Here is a 14,117-nt window from a genome sequence, read left to right as displayed (position 1 = left end):
TTAAAAACAGAGTTTTAACCTAGATAGTACCGAGTGACATTTTACTGTGATGTGTTTAGCTGTAAATTGTTTGTATGCACCGTGACATAAAATGGTTTATTCCGGTGCTACCATTCTGGCATTTAGCTAACATACAACCACATCCAAATTCTTGATATTTGTTATTATGTATGTCTATATAAGTGAGTATATAAGTACTTTAGCAATGAATATACTTTGTTTGATCTCACAATTATTCTTAAATCGATAATAAGCTATACCTTTATTTGACTGTACACCACACCCCTCCTCTAGTTACAATGGTTTATCCCATCATGGACGCCATTCACTGACGGTAAATATCGCTGCTCTTATACATTCAAATATATACATATATGTGTTGGGTTAGTTCCCTTTATGACTTGTAATATTAAAAGTAAGTCATGTAAAATGTGTTTGTACAAAAATAATAAATCATAGCGACCGTTATTAAAATGTAAGAGTAAGTTGGGCCCAGCGAGCTCGCGTCCTGTGATGCAGACCTCCGTGTACGTGCATTTGTGTGTGTGTGCGTGCGTGAGTGTGTGTTTCATGCGTGTGTGGGATGATAGATAGACCTAAAGCAGCACAACTGTACCACAATGTGCATGTCTCACCTTCTTGTGTTTTTATTATGATAATACACCCATACTGACATGTTCTTGTATCAGTTACTGGAGACACTGGCAGCTCTCACAGCAGCATCATGAGTGAGCTGAAGGACTGTCCCCCACTGAAATACTACGACTTCAAACCTGTGGAGCATGTGAAGGTGTGTCCCCGATACACTGCGGTGCTCGGCCGGTCAGAGGACGATGGCATCGGCATCGAGGAGCTGGACACCCTGCAGCTGGAGCTGGAGACCCTGCTGTCCTCCGCCAGCCGCCGCCTGCGAGCCCTGGAGGAGCAGAGACAGGTGGGAGCAGGGGTGCAAAGTAACTAAGTACATTTACTCAAGTACTGTACACACTAATACACTAATGCAGGGGTGTCAAACTCAAATACACAGTGGGCCAACATTTAAAAAATCGGTACTAGTCGAGGGCCAGCAGTGCATGACATTAAGGATTTTGGGAGATGGCCCTGTCTAAGCTAATTTACAGATGGCCCTGAGCCCAATAGAGATTGCCCTGAAAAATGCGTGCGGGTTTGGGGGGGCCTCCCCCTAGAACATTTAGATTTTTGCAGGTCTTAGATGCTGTCTGGTGCATTCTCTAGACTGAATTATAAGATGAACCACCACAATATTATATTGTACAATTTCAATTTTATTCTTCATTTCACTTGTTTGTTTGTTCTTGTTTGTGTTTGCTCCCTTGCATGCCCTGCATAGCTTTAAGAAATACTTAAGTTGTTGGTCAAGACACTTTCCATCTGATGAAGGCAAATGCCTTCCCAGATGTAAAAAAGTAGAAACCATTACTTCAGTTATAACTGCCAAAACAAACGTTATTTAAAAAAAAACGTTTGTAATGTTATCTACTGTAAATTGGTCGAACGAATGCCTCCTCATCCGGAAGCTGACCGAGCAGACCCGAGCAGCAGTCGAGAGGAGCCGAGCGCATCCGCGAAGCACACAAATGGCGACGTTAGAGTTCCCGTTTGCCGGCAAATCTAAATCTCTTCGGTCAAAATAATTTCCCTTTAGCGCAATACCGCTTCAGTTGCGCCACTTATGTGACAGACAAGAAGAGTATGTGACAGACAAGAATAGTCAATTCTAATGTCTAACACTTAATGTAGAGAAAGAGATGTCCTGTGTGGGTTGATTGTGCGTTGATTACATTACATTACATTGCATTTAGCTGACGCTTTTGTCCAAAGCGACTTACAATAAGTACATTCGACCAGGAAGACACAACCTTGAAGAAAACAGAATCATATAAGTACATCAGGTTTCATAGAGCCAAATATTTCAAGTGCTACTCAACTGGCTTTAGATAAGCCAGTCCTTTATTAGTATATAAGTGCTTTGTTAATAGTTCTATCGCTCGAAGTGGAGTCGAAAGAGATGAGTTTTCAGTCTGCGCCGGAAGATGTGTAAGCTATCTGCTGTCCTGATGTCAATGGGGAGCTCATTCCACCATCTTGGAGCCAGGATAGCAAACCCACGTGTTTTTGCTGATGGGAACTTGGGTCCCCCTCGCAGCGAGGGCGCAGCGAGTCGTTTGGCTGATGCAGAGCGTAGTGCACGCGCTGGGGTGTACGGTTTAACCATGTCCTGGATGTACGAAGGGCCAGATCCATTTGCAGCATGGTAAGCAAGTACCAGTGTCTTGAAGTGGATTCTAGCAGTTACCGGAAGCCAGTGAAGGGAGCGGAGGAGCGGAGTGGTGTGGGAAAATTTAGGAAGGTTGAAGACCAGACGAGCCGCTGCATTCTGGATGAGCTGCAGAGGTCGGATGGCACATGCAGGTAGACCAGCCAGGAGGGAGTTGCAGTAGTCTAGGCGTGAGATGACGAGAGCCTGGACCAGAACCTGCGTCGCTTTCTGGGTCAGGAGGGGACGTATCTTCCTGATGTTGTAAAGCGTGTATCTGCAGCAACGGGTTGTAGCAGCTATGTTTGCAGTGAAGGACAGGTTGTTATCTAGGGTCACACCCAGATTCCTTGCAGTCTGAGTCGGGGAAACAACTGAGGTGCCGATGTTGATTATTAGGTCAAGAGTGGGACAATCTTTTCCCGGAAGGAAGAGCAGCTCAGTCTTGTCAAGGTTGAGCTTGAGGTGATGAGCAGACATCCACTGAGAGATGTCAGCTAGACAAGCAGAGATGCGTGCGACGACCTGGGTCTCTGAGCGGGGAAAGGACATAATTAATTGGGTGTCGTCAGCGTAGCAGTGGTATGAAAAACCATGCGGGCTAATGACTGATCCGAGTGAGTTTGTGTACAGGGAGAAGAGGAGGGGACCAAGAACAGAGCCCTGAGGGACCCCTGTAGTTAATTGACAAGAGTCGGACTCAGACCCTCTCCAAGTCACCCTGTAGGTACAGTCTTTCAGATATGAGGTGAGGATGGAAAGTGCAGAGCCTGAAACTCCAAGTTTTTGGAGAGTGCGAAGGAGGATCTGATGATTCACCGTGTCGAATGCAGCAGACAGTTCCAACAGGATGATGACAGAGGAGAGGGATGCAGTTTTGGCAGTGTGCAGTTCCTCCGTGACAGCAATGAGAGCAGTTTCTGTGGAGTGACCTGCCTTGAAACCAGACTGGTGCGGATCCAGAAGGTTATTCTGATGGAGATAACAGGAGAGTTGTTTAAAGACAGCGCGTTCAAGTGATTTAGACAGGAACGGGAGGAGAGAGACAGGCCTGTAGTTTATAACATCAGACGGGTTGAGAGTGGGTTTCTTTAGGAGAGGGTTTACTCTTGCCTCCTTGAGACTGTTTGGAAAGTGACCAGAAGTTAGAGAAGTGTTGATGAAATGGGTGAGAAACGGTAGAATATCAGGAGCGATAGTCTGAAGGAGGTTTGAAGGGATAGGGTCCAGAGGACAGGTGGTAGGGCGGGCAGAGGTAATGAGGGTAAGAACCTCACTTGGAGAGAGAGGGGAAAAGGAGGTTAGTGTGTTGGTGGAAGGAGGGTCTGGTGACCCAGCGGTGAGTAAAGGTGAGTCAGAAAAAGAAGAGCGAATATAATCAACCTTTTTTTCAAAGTGGGTAACAAAGTCGCTTGACAGAAGTGAGGAGGGGGGAGGAGCTTTTGGAGGGTCCAAGAGGGTGGAGAAGATGGAAAATAGTTTTTTAGGATTGGAATAGGAAGATTGGATCTTATCTTGAAAGAAAGTGCTTTTTGCCTGAGAGATCGAAGCAGAGAAAGAGGAGAGGAGAGCCTGATAGGTTAGGAGGTCGTCACGGTGTTTGGATTTCCACCGTTTCCGCTCTGCTGCCCTAAGGACGGTTCTATTAGCACGCAGTGCATCATTTAGCCAGGGAGCAGGAGGGGACTGACGAGCCTGCCGAGATGTGAGAGGAGAGAGAGTCTCCAGAGTGGATGAGAGAGTAGAGAGGAGAGTTTCTGCAGCAGAGTTTGAAGGCAGGAGTTGGAACGAGTCAGGTTACGGCGGACAAGTGCAGGATGAGAAGAGATTAGTTTGTTATGTTTGGAAAGGGGTAAAGAGAATGAAATGAAGAAGTGATCGGATGTGTGGAGCGGGTTTACAGAGAGGTTAGAAGTAGCGCAGTTCCTTGAGAATATGAGATCAAGGACATTGCCAGCTTTATGAGTCGGTGGGGATGGAGACAGTGAGAAAGCAAAGGTGGTTAACAGGGATGTTAGTTCGTCTATCTTCCCTGTCTGGAGGTTGAAGTCTCCGAGAAGTACAGCGGGAGGGCCAGTTTCAGGGATGTGTGAGAGGAGATTATCTAATTCCTCCAAGAAGTCCCCCAAGGCGCCTGGTGGACGGTAGAGAACAACAATGGTTAACTGTATAGGATGGGTTACTGTGACGGCATGGAATTCAAAGATGGAAGGAGTGAAGTTAGGTAGCTTGAAGAGGGAAAAGCTCCATTTGGGAGAGAGCAGGAGACCAGTGCCACCTCCTCTGCCAGTTGGTCTGGGTGTATGGGAGAAGGAATATGCAGTGGAGAGAGCTGCTGGGGTGGATGTGTTGGATGGAGTAATCCAGGTCTCAGTGAGAGCAAGGAAATCCAGAGACTGCAGGGAGGCGTAGCCAGAGATGAAGTCAGCCTTAGGAACAGCTGACTGGCAATTCCACAGGCCACCTGAAACTAGATGTTGGATCTCAGTGGAGCATGTGGGATAGACGAGAGCAGGCCGGTTATATCGATTAGGAGATACACGGGGCCAGTGATAATTGCGAGAAGACACATGAACAGGAATGGAGAAAATACACATGATTATAGCATGAGGGGCTAGAAAACTAAAGAAAAGAGAAATAAGACACCAGCTCAATCAGAGTAGGATTTGCCTCCTCTTTGCCTCCCTCGTGACTCTAATGTCTTTGTCAGTCTTACTCCCGTAAGACTCTAATGTCTTCGGCTGTCTGACGCTTAAGCTGACGCTCCAGGAAAGAGCTACCTAAAATGGACGCCTGATTGCTGAGTTCTCACAGCTGTAGGGCCACGCCCCTCTAATTAGTTAACTATCTACAGCTTGTACAAACTGTAAAGTCCACTGAGACAAATGTAACATTTGTGATATTGGGCTATATAAATAAACATTGATTGATTGATTGATTGACTGATGGGCGACAGTAGACTGGCCCTGCCTATATTGTAATGCAGGCTTGAGTGCTGAGACCTGTGTAGCAGGTTTCGCCTGAGCAGATCTGAGATTTAAAATCTCTCAAAAGCGCCGTTTTAGCTACAATAACTACAGAACAATTATACAGAGTAGAATAAATGAAACAGAGAAGTCTAATTAAACAAGAATATAACTTACAGTGGTTGCTGCGTCAATAGGTAAAATCTTCACCCGGTCCAGATGCACACTGATCTGTTGGTAATGCCTCGCGGTTCCGGTGGGCATGTAAACAAATGCATAATGCTGCGCTATACTTTGTGGCCTCACCCAGTTGCATAGTGACACTTATTGTTTAGGTGTCTTTTAATAAGCAGGTAGTCATATCATTAGCTAGAACTAGCTGGATCTGATCGATATGGACATAAACGCGAGTGAAGTCTAATCTGACGGGAGAGAGAGATCAGCTGCTGCTGACGAGTCGACACGCAGCTCTGCATGATCACATGCAGCGGTGAGCGGACAAAACACACACTTCAGGTTAGAATATCACACGTAGCTATTTTAATTACCTCTCAAACTACCTAAACTAGTTATAGATATGTTTAGTTTTACTGTCGGGGGGTCACTCATTACTGGATCCGCGAGCTGCATGATACTGGCATAATAGATTGCCCGATCGGGCAACCGAGCTAAATACTAGATGGCCCCGGGCCATCGGGCAGTCGTTAATGTCGAGCCCTGGCCAGGTTGGTTAAATTTGTATTGCAAAACGTATTGAAATGAACTTATTGCACATATTAAACCTGGAACTAACAAAGCTTAAATTATTGCCTATAAAAACAACATTAAATAATCAGTTGCATTAATTTCTTATGGCTCTATCTGCAGCTTTTCCGGAGTCATTTCTTATGATTACATTTTCCCACAGGCCAACAACAGCTTCAAAAAAACTATTTCCCTCAAAGAAAAAACCAAACATGCCCTGCTGTCGTGAGAGAAAAAGTGCAGAAGGAAACATCCATCAAACTCAGTGTGCTGCTCTGTGATGCTAGCTCAAGCCAGATACTTGGCATCTCATCTTGGGTGCAAGTTCATCAATGTTTGGGCTCAGGCTCTGAGCTGAGGAAACCCTCAGGATTGAGTGAAGGTGTGCGTGCAATATGCCGGCGGGCCAGATCGAATAGTAATTAGAAATTATCCTGGGGGCCGAAAATAAATCCACCAAGGGCCTTGAATTTGACACATCTCACTAATGAGATACTTGTACGTTACCTGAGTATTCTCAGTTTATGCTACTTTATACTTCTACTACACAACATTTCAGAATCAAATATTGTAATTTGCAGTCACTAGTGTACTGTTTAGGTTTAGATTGTCAGCTAATTCAAAATATAAATAATGTATTAAATAAACCTTGACATCCAATCCAGCAGCACTATATAAAGTTATTCAAATGTGATCCACCTTTACAAACTGTGATAAAAACACATCAATAATCATAATAATAACCCAGTGACTCAATATATTTACGATTCTAAAAGGGGCCATTATGCATAAGTAGTACTTTTACTTTTGGTACTTTAAGTATATTTTGATGTCAATACTTTTGTAGTTTTACTTAAAGGTGGGGTAGGTAAGTTTCAGAAACCGGCTCGAGTGCACTAAAATTTGAAAGTACACAGCTGAAAAGAATCCGCCCCTTCCTTCAGACTTCCTTACAGAGCACCTCCTCCAACACACATGAACGCGCACATGACGTCAGCAGACTGGTGAAAGTGGCCGCCTGTTGCTGGCGAGTCATTGAAGTACTGCTGCAATGCACGCCCAATGACGGTACGCCCAATGAGGGCACGAGATACATTTGTGCGTGCACGAGATGGAAGGCTGACAGACAGGGCGGCAAAAGTTGTACTTTTTACAGTATTACGGGTTCCACAGATGACATTTTTTTATGGATTTTTTGTCAAAGCACTTAAGATATTCATTGCTATCGGGATGTTAAGAGCATTCCATGGAATATAACAAAAAGTGTATCTCGAGCCGGTTTCTGAAACTTACCTACCCCACCTTTAAGTAACATTCTAAATGCAGGACTTTTACTTGTAACAAAGAACTTTTTTAAATGTAGCATTAGTACTTTTACATAAGTAACATATCAAAGTACTTTTCCCACCTCAGGGTAGGAGAAGGTTGGAACCCTCTTTCTTCATTTAACTTTCATTCCAAATCAGTAGTCTTTGTGCATCCCAAATAAAGACACCTAACATGACACTTCCCCCCTCTCCTTCCCCCCCTGTGTTTCCTCTCAGATCCTCACAGACTGGCAGGACAAGAAGGGAGACAAGCGGTTCTTGAAGCTGGGAAAAGACCCGGACCCTGCCGCCTCTACTCGCCACAAACCAAAGAAGCAGAAGTTGGACGGAAAAGGCGGTCACACTCCGGGTCCAGGTCCTGGCAGACCCAAATCCAAAAATCTCCAGGCCAAAGCCCAAGAGTATGAATTTACTGACGATCCACAAGACATTCCCCGCACGCCCAAAAATGATGCACCCAACAGGTCAGTAACAACATTATTATAATATCTCTATTTACTCTTTGGTCCTCAGGGTGTTTTCAGACTTTATTCATCTTATTAGGCTGTTCTAACATAAGTGTGCTGTAGTTATAATTAGGGTAGTGTGAATATGTTTTGTTCTGGCAAGGTGTTTGAAATGTTTCTTTTGAAATGTCAGATTTTGGGCCTCAGTCGAGCCATATTGTGCTGACATCACAAATGAAGAGATACGATTGCTGGAAGAGCTTCTGAAACCCCCGGAGGATGAGGCTGAGTATTTTAAAGTAAGACATCAAAAGCCACCTACCTTTTGTCACTGACTTTTTCTCAAGGAATGGCCAACCTTCTGGATATTTTTTATCGTGTTTAGTAAAACGTATGTATGTGTTTACTGTAGATCCCAGCTCTGGGGAAACACTACTCTCAGCGGTGGGCTCAGGAAGATCTGCTGGAGGAACAGAGGGAAGGAGCGCGAGCCAACGACAAGAAAAAGAGTCTCATGGGAGGACCACTGTCTGAGCTGGATGCTAAAGGTGAGGGAGGATAGAAATACTGCACATGGGTCATTGTGTCTGTGGTATAGAGTGGTGCAGGAATGAGTCCTTAAACCTGGAAAGGAGTTAGGATTTGGCCATTTCTGGTTTGCTTGTCTCAAAGTCAGCTGTTTTTGGAATGTGTTTTAGGTTAGATGCCAGAAATTAGGTTTGATGTTTTTTTCTACAGCATAAAATATGTCAGTTGCATGTTTCCACTTTAATGCTCACCTTCATGTTCGACTGCTGTAGATGTGGAGTCCCTGTTGAAAAAGTCTGAGTCCCAACACGACTCTCCAGAAGACGGATGTCCCTTCGGTCCTCTCACACAGCGTCTGCTCCAGGCTCTCGTAGAGGTCAGTATGCTGTGATCAAACATGTTAACTGATAAAACCTTCAATAATGCACAGTGGCATCTGGAAAATTAATGTGAAATATGGTGAAAACAGTAGAACTTAAGCATTTTTGCTGTTTATCTTTCCAGGAGAACATTATATCCCCCATGGAGGATTCACCCATACCCGACATTTCAGGGAAGGATGCGAATGACGGAGCTGGGACTTCTCCTCGGAGCCAAGGAAAAGCCTATAGGTATTTAATCCACTTACATTAAATAACTTGGGTAATTAGTCATTCACTAGATCATATGTTAAAATACAAATCCTTAACACAATTTATTAAAGACTTCCTTATAATATTAAATACAGTTTGGCCTTTATTATGCAAGTTATCCTGTCTTATTGACAACTTTGGTCTTAACCATTGAGTAGAGATTTGTCTGGGAATATAATTACATTACAGTGAAATACATGTTTTGTTCTAAAGCAAGGGCATGTCTATCAATGGTTATTTATTGTTATAATAACTATTTGTAGGTAGACAAAGGGCCTAGTTAGATCTATATTTCATTATGACTCTTCCCAATGTTTACCCCATAGCAAAATGCAATGAAACAAATATTTCTCTACTCTACTACCATACATTTTGTTATATGTATTTAATTAATCCAGTGTCATGTCCGCTTCTATCATTTATGCCATAGTAGTTAGAGATATGCATCTAAAGCAGGGGTGTCAAACTCAAGGCCCGGGGGCCAAATCCGGCCCGCGACTTCATTTTCTGTGGCCCCGCAAGAGCTTGCAAAGAATATAATACGCTTATTGTACGGTTACATGCCACTTTACAGAAGCAGGTTGCCCATAAACTACATGTCCCACAATGCATCTCGTTTTGTGACATGCGCACTGAAGAGACTTGCAATCATTTGACTTCTGCTTTCAGACGTAGTTAATTACTAAGTTATTATCCTATCCGATAATAATCCAATTCAGAGGCAATAATGTAATATAATACATTATTTTATATATATATATATTATATATTTGTATAGTTACAACCGGCGCTTTGAGTGCAACCTTTATGCGAATGTGGCCCGCGATGAAATTGAGTTTGACACCCCTGATCTAAAGACTTAGAATGAATATCTGCACAAGCTGCTTTCCATTCTTCAATTGTCAGTTTTCCATCCAGGCTTTCCACTTATACTATCCTAAATGTTTTACTTCCCTCTACGCCACACATATCTCATATCTTCCCCCCCCCCCCTCCAGTGTTCCTCACACCCGCACCCTGGAGGCCCGGATCAAAGAGGAGCTGGTGGCTCAGGGTCTGCTGGACTCTGAGGAGCGTCCCGGTCCAGGAGGAGACTCTGAGGACGAGGTGCTGGCGGAGCTGCAGAAGAGACAAGCGGAGCTCAAAGCCCTCACCACTCACAACAGATCCCGCAAGCAGGAGCTGCTCCGGTGAGGACGCAGGGCAACAATACTTATATTTATTTACCCTAAAGTAAAGTCTGTTCAGCTGACAACATTAATTTCTGTACTTTCTGCCGCCTCACAGGTTGGCGAAAGAGGAAATGCGCAAGCAGGAGCTGAGGCAGAGAGTCAGGGTGTCTGACAACGAGGTGATGGAGGGATTTCGACGTATTATGGCAGCTAGACAGAAGAAACGCACTCCAACCAAGAAGGAGAAGGACCAAGCCGGGAAGGCCCTGAAAGAGAGGGAGAGCATCCTCAAGTTACTGGATGGATAGAGGAAGAAACTCTGCGTCTGGTTTTTACCTGGATGAGTCTTTGTGAACTGTGACAGTGAACAGCTGTGTTTCTGGTGACGTGTGATATACGGTTTACTGCAGGTCTGTGTGAATTAAGTAGAGATATGTCTGTATTAGTTGTAATGTTATGTACAGCAGAATGCTCATTTGATCAGTAACATTTTGTACGCATCAAAGACTTGCTCTTTATTTTTTGAATATTTTTCTTTGTTAGTTGAATGTTGATGTTGCTTTTTCTTTTACCATTGTGATGTTATGAAAACAATACACATGAATGTTTGAATAAATAAGTTCCACCTGAAAACAGTTTCTTGTATGGTTGTGTGTGTGTGAAAGGTCATTCAAAGGTGATGCCCTGCAAGATGTGAATACACACTGCTGCTACTGATTCAAGTTATGGGTAACATCATTGGAAACAGTGATATTTCTTGGGTTGCTATGTTTATATGCTTATTGCTTTAAGTTTAGTTTAGTTTGACACCATGACACAATTCCATCAGATTAATGATAAAAACCTAGAGGACATTATTCAACTTCTGAAATCCTCCTCCTGCTGCCTTGATATTATTCCAACAGGATTTTTCAAAGATGTTTTGCCTTGCATGGACTCAGATCTACTTCATATAGTAAACAAATCTCTTCACTCAGGTATTTTTCCACAGGCCCTGAAAACTGTAGTCATTAAACCGCTCTTAAAAAATAATAATCTAGATGCTTCAGTAATGAACAATTACAGGCCCATATCAAACCTCCCATTTCTAGGTAAAATCATTGAAAAAGTTGTTTTTCAACAGTTGAGTAATTTCTTGCATTTAAATAACTGTTTCGATGTGTTCCAGTCAGGCTTTCGTCCAAACCACAGCACTGAGACTGCTCTTGTAAAGGTCTTCAATGACATCCACTTAAACACAGACAGTGGCAGAACTTCAGTGTTAGTATTATTAGATCTCATTGCTGCGTTTGACACTGTTGACCACAGCATATTACTAGACCGACTGGAAAACTGGGTGGGACTTTCGGAAACAGTTCTAAATTGGTTTGAATCCTACTTAAAGGACAGAAACAACTTTTATTCTATAGGTAATACACATCTGAGTTGACAAATATGACATGTGGGGTTCCTCAAGGCTCCATCTTGGGGCCTCTTCTCTTTAACATCTACATGCTACCACTGGCTCAGATAATGAAAAACAACAAAATAAGTTACCATAGCTATGCGGATGACACACACATTTACGTAACAATTTCACCAGGAGACTATGCTCCAATTCAAACACTGAGTAAGTGCATTGAACAAATCAATGACTGGATGTGTCAGAACTTTCTCCAATTAAACAAAGATAAAACTGAGGTAATGGTTTTTGGAGCCAAGTCAGAACGTATAAAAGTTAGCGCTGAGCTTCAGTCTGCAATGTTCAAAACAACAGATAAAGCCAGAAATCTAGGTGTAGTCATGGACTCTGACCTGAGTTTCAACAGTCACATTAAAACAGTTACTAAATCAGCCTACTATCACCTGAAGAATATATCTAGGATTAAAAGACTAATGTCACAGCAGGATTTGGAAAAACTTGTCCATGCTTTTATCTTCAGTAGACTGGACTACTGCAATGGTGTCTTTACAGGTCTCACTAAAAAATCTATTAAGCTGCAGCTGATTCAGAACGCCGCTGCTCGAGTCCTCACTAACACTAAGAAAATGGATCACATCACTCCTGTTCTGAAGTCTTTACACTGGCTTCCTGTGTGTCAAAGAATAGATTTCAAAATACTGCTGCTGGTTTATAAAGCACTGAATGGTTTAGGCCCAAAATACATTTCTGACCTCCTGCTAAATGATGAACCATCCAGATCTCTCAGGTCTTCAGGGACTGGTCAGCTTTCTGTCCCCAGAGTCAGAACTAAACATGGTAAAGCAGCGTTCAGTTATTATGCTCCAAATATCTGGAACAAACTCCCAGAAACCTGCAGGTCCGCTGCAACTCTGACTACTTTTAAATCCAGACTAAAGACTTTTCTTTTTGCCGCTGCTTTTAATTGAACTATTCACATCTTAAACTGCACTGTAACTTTTATCCATGTATTTTTTCTTTTAATGTTTCTTTTATTATCTTTTCTTTTAAATGCCATTTTCTTAATGTCTTTCGTTTTTTGTAAAGCACTTTGAATTGCCTTGTTTGTAGCCTTTATTTAACCAGGTGAAGCCCCTTGAGATCAAAAGATCTCTTTTTCAAGGGTGACCTGCAGAACATTAGTTACACATGTAACATAAAAACAACAGAACAACAATAAGGATGACATACAACATAATGTACAGGGTACAGTTTACAAACTCTATTTACAGAGACAGGTACCATGAGTATCAAACAGCATGTTGTGTTGAAAGGTGCTATATAAATAAACTTGCCTTGCCTTGCCTTAGTTTATGGTTTTGTAGACAGTTCCCATTAATGAACTGTAACAACAACAGTATATGGGGCAGCTTTAGCCAACATGGGACATTTCCAGCTGTTGTCCTCGGCCAGATGATAATAGACACCCTAAAAACACAATAAAGCATTCAACATCACTCAAAACCCACCTGTTCAACCACTGACCACCCCCCCCCCCTATTTTCTGCTTTGTTTATATCTTTTTGTATTTTTCTTTGTTTTGTTTTTTTGTTGTTTTTTTTAAGTCTCTGTCAAAGCCTCTTTAAGTTTCCTGAAAAGCGCTATACAAGTCTCATGTATTATTATTATTATTATTATTATAAATCAGAAGCATTAATTAAGAAGGAATTCGGAAAGACAAGAAGATAGAGGAGATAGGATAAAAGAGAAAAGTAAAATGCAATTCCTTAAACCACAGGTACAATGCAAGACATTTGAGCACAGAAAGGCATTGGCACCGATGTAGTTTGCAGTACAATCAATCGCGGCGCAGAAGCAACACATGTGATTGCATGCCAACACTAAATGTACATGATGTGTTAATCAGCTACACTATTTAATCAGGTGAAAATTAAAGGGGCCCTATTGTGCTCTTTAGGGTTTCCTTTTCCTGTAGTGTGTTATATAGGTTTTTGTGCATGGTCTGAAAAGGATACAATCCCCAAAGTTCCCTCCAGAGGGAGTTGCACTTCCTTTAAAGCAGGGGTGTCAAACTCAAATATACAGTGGGCCAAAATTAAGAAATGGGTGCTAGTCGAGGGCCGGACTGGTTCAATGTTTATTGCAAAACTTATTGAAATGAACTTATTGCACATATTAAACCTGGAACTAACAAAGCTTAAATTATTGCCTATAAAAACAACATTAAACATTAAATAATCAGTTGCATTAATTTCTTATGGCTCTATCTGCAGCTTTTCCGGAGACATTTCTTATGATTACATTTTTCCACAGGCCAACAACAGCTTCAAAAAAACTATTTCCCTCAAAGAGAAAACCAAACATGCCCTGTTGTCGTGAGAGAAAAAGTGCAGAAGGAAACATCCATCAAACTCAGTGTGCTGCTCTGTGATGCTAGCTCAAGTCAGATACTTGGCATCTCATCTTGGGTGCAAGGTCATCAATGTTTGGGGTCAGGCTCTGAGCCGAGGAAACCCTCAGGATTGAGTGAAGGTGTGTGTGCAATATACCGGCGGGCCAGATCTAATACTAATTCAAAATTATCCTGCGGGCTGAAATTAAATCCACCAAGGGCCTGATTT

The 14,117-nt window shown here is 42.6% G+C and overlaps 1 protein-coding gene across 1 annotated transcript; it reads left to right on the top strand.

Moving 5' to 3' along the window:
• Positions 1-276: 276 nt before the first annotated feature.
• Positions 277-10,729, top strand: tada3l (transcriptional adaptor 3 (NGG1 homolog, yeast)-like). Its single transcript, XM_034212204.1, has 9 exons — positions 277-334; positions 690-934; positions 7,533-7,780; positions 7,956-8,061; positions 8,175-8,310; positions 8,563-8,666; positions 8,795-8,901; positions 9,921-10,112; positions 10,210-10,729. The coding sequence occupies exons 2-9, from the start codon at positions 725-727 to the stop codon at positions 10,400-10,402; spliced, it is 1,296 nt and encodes a 431-aa protein (XP_034068095.1). The 5' UTR covers positions 277-334; positions 690-724; the 3' UTR covers positions 10,403-10,729.
• The last annotated feature ends 3,388 nt before the right edge of the window (positions 10,730-14,117 follow it).

Source organism: Gymnodraco acuticeps, unplaced genomic scaffold (genome assembly GCF_902827175.1).
Source record: "Gymnodraco acuticeps unplaced genomic scaffold, fGymAcu1.1, whole genome shotgun sequence".
Lineage (NCBI taxonomy): Eukaryota > Metazoa > Chordata > Actinopteri > Perciformes > Bathydraconidae > Gymnodraco > Gymnodraco acuticeps.
This window is presented reverse-complemented; position numbering and strand designations above follow the sequence as displayed.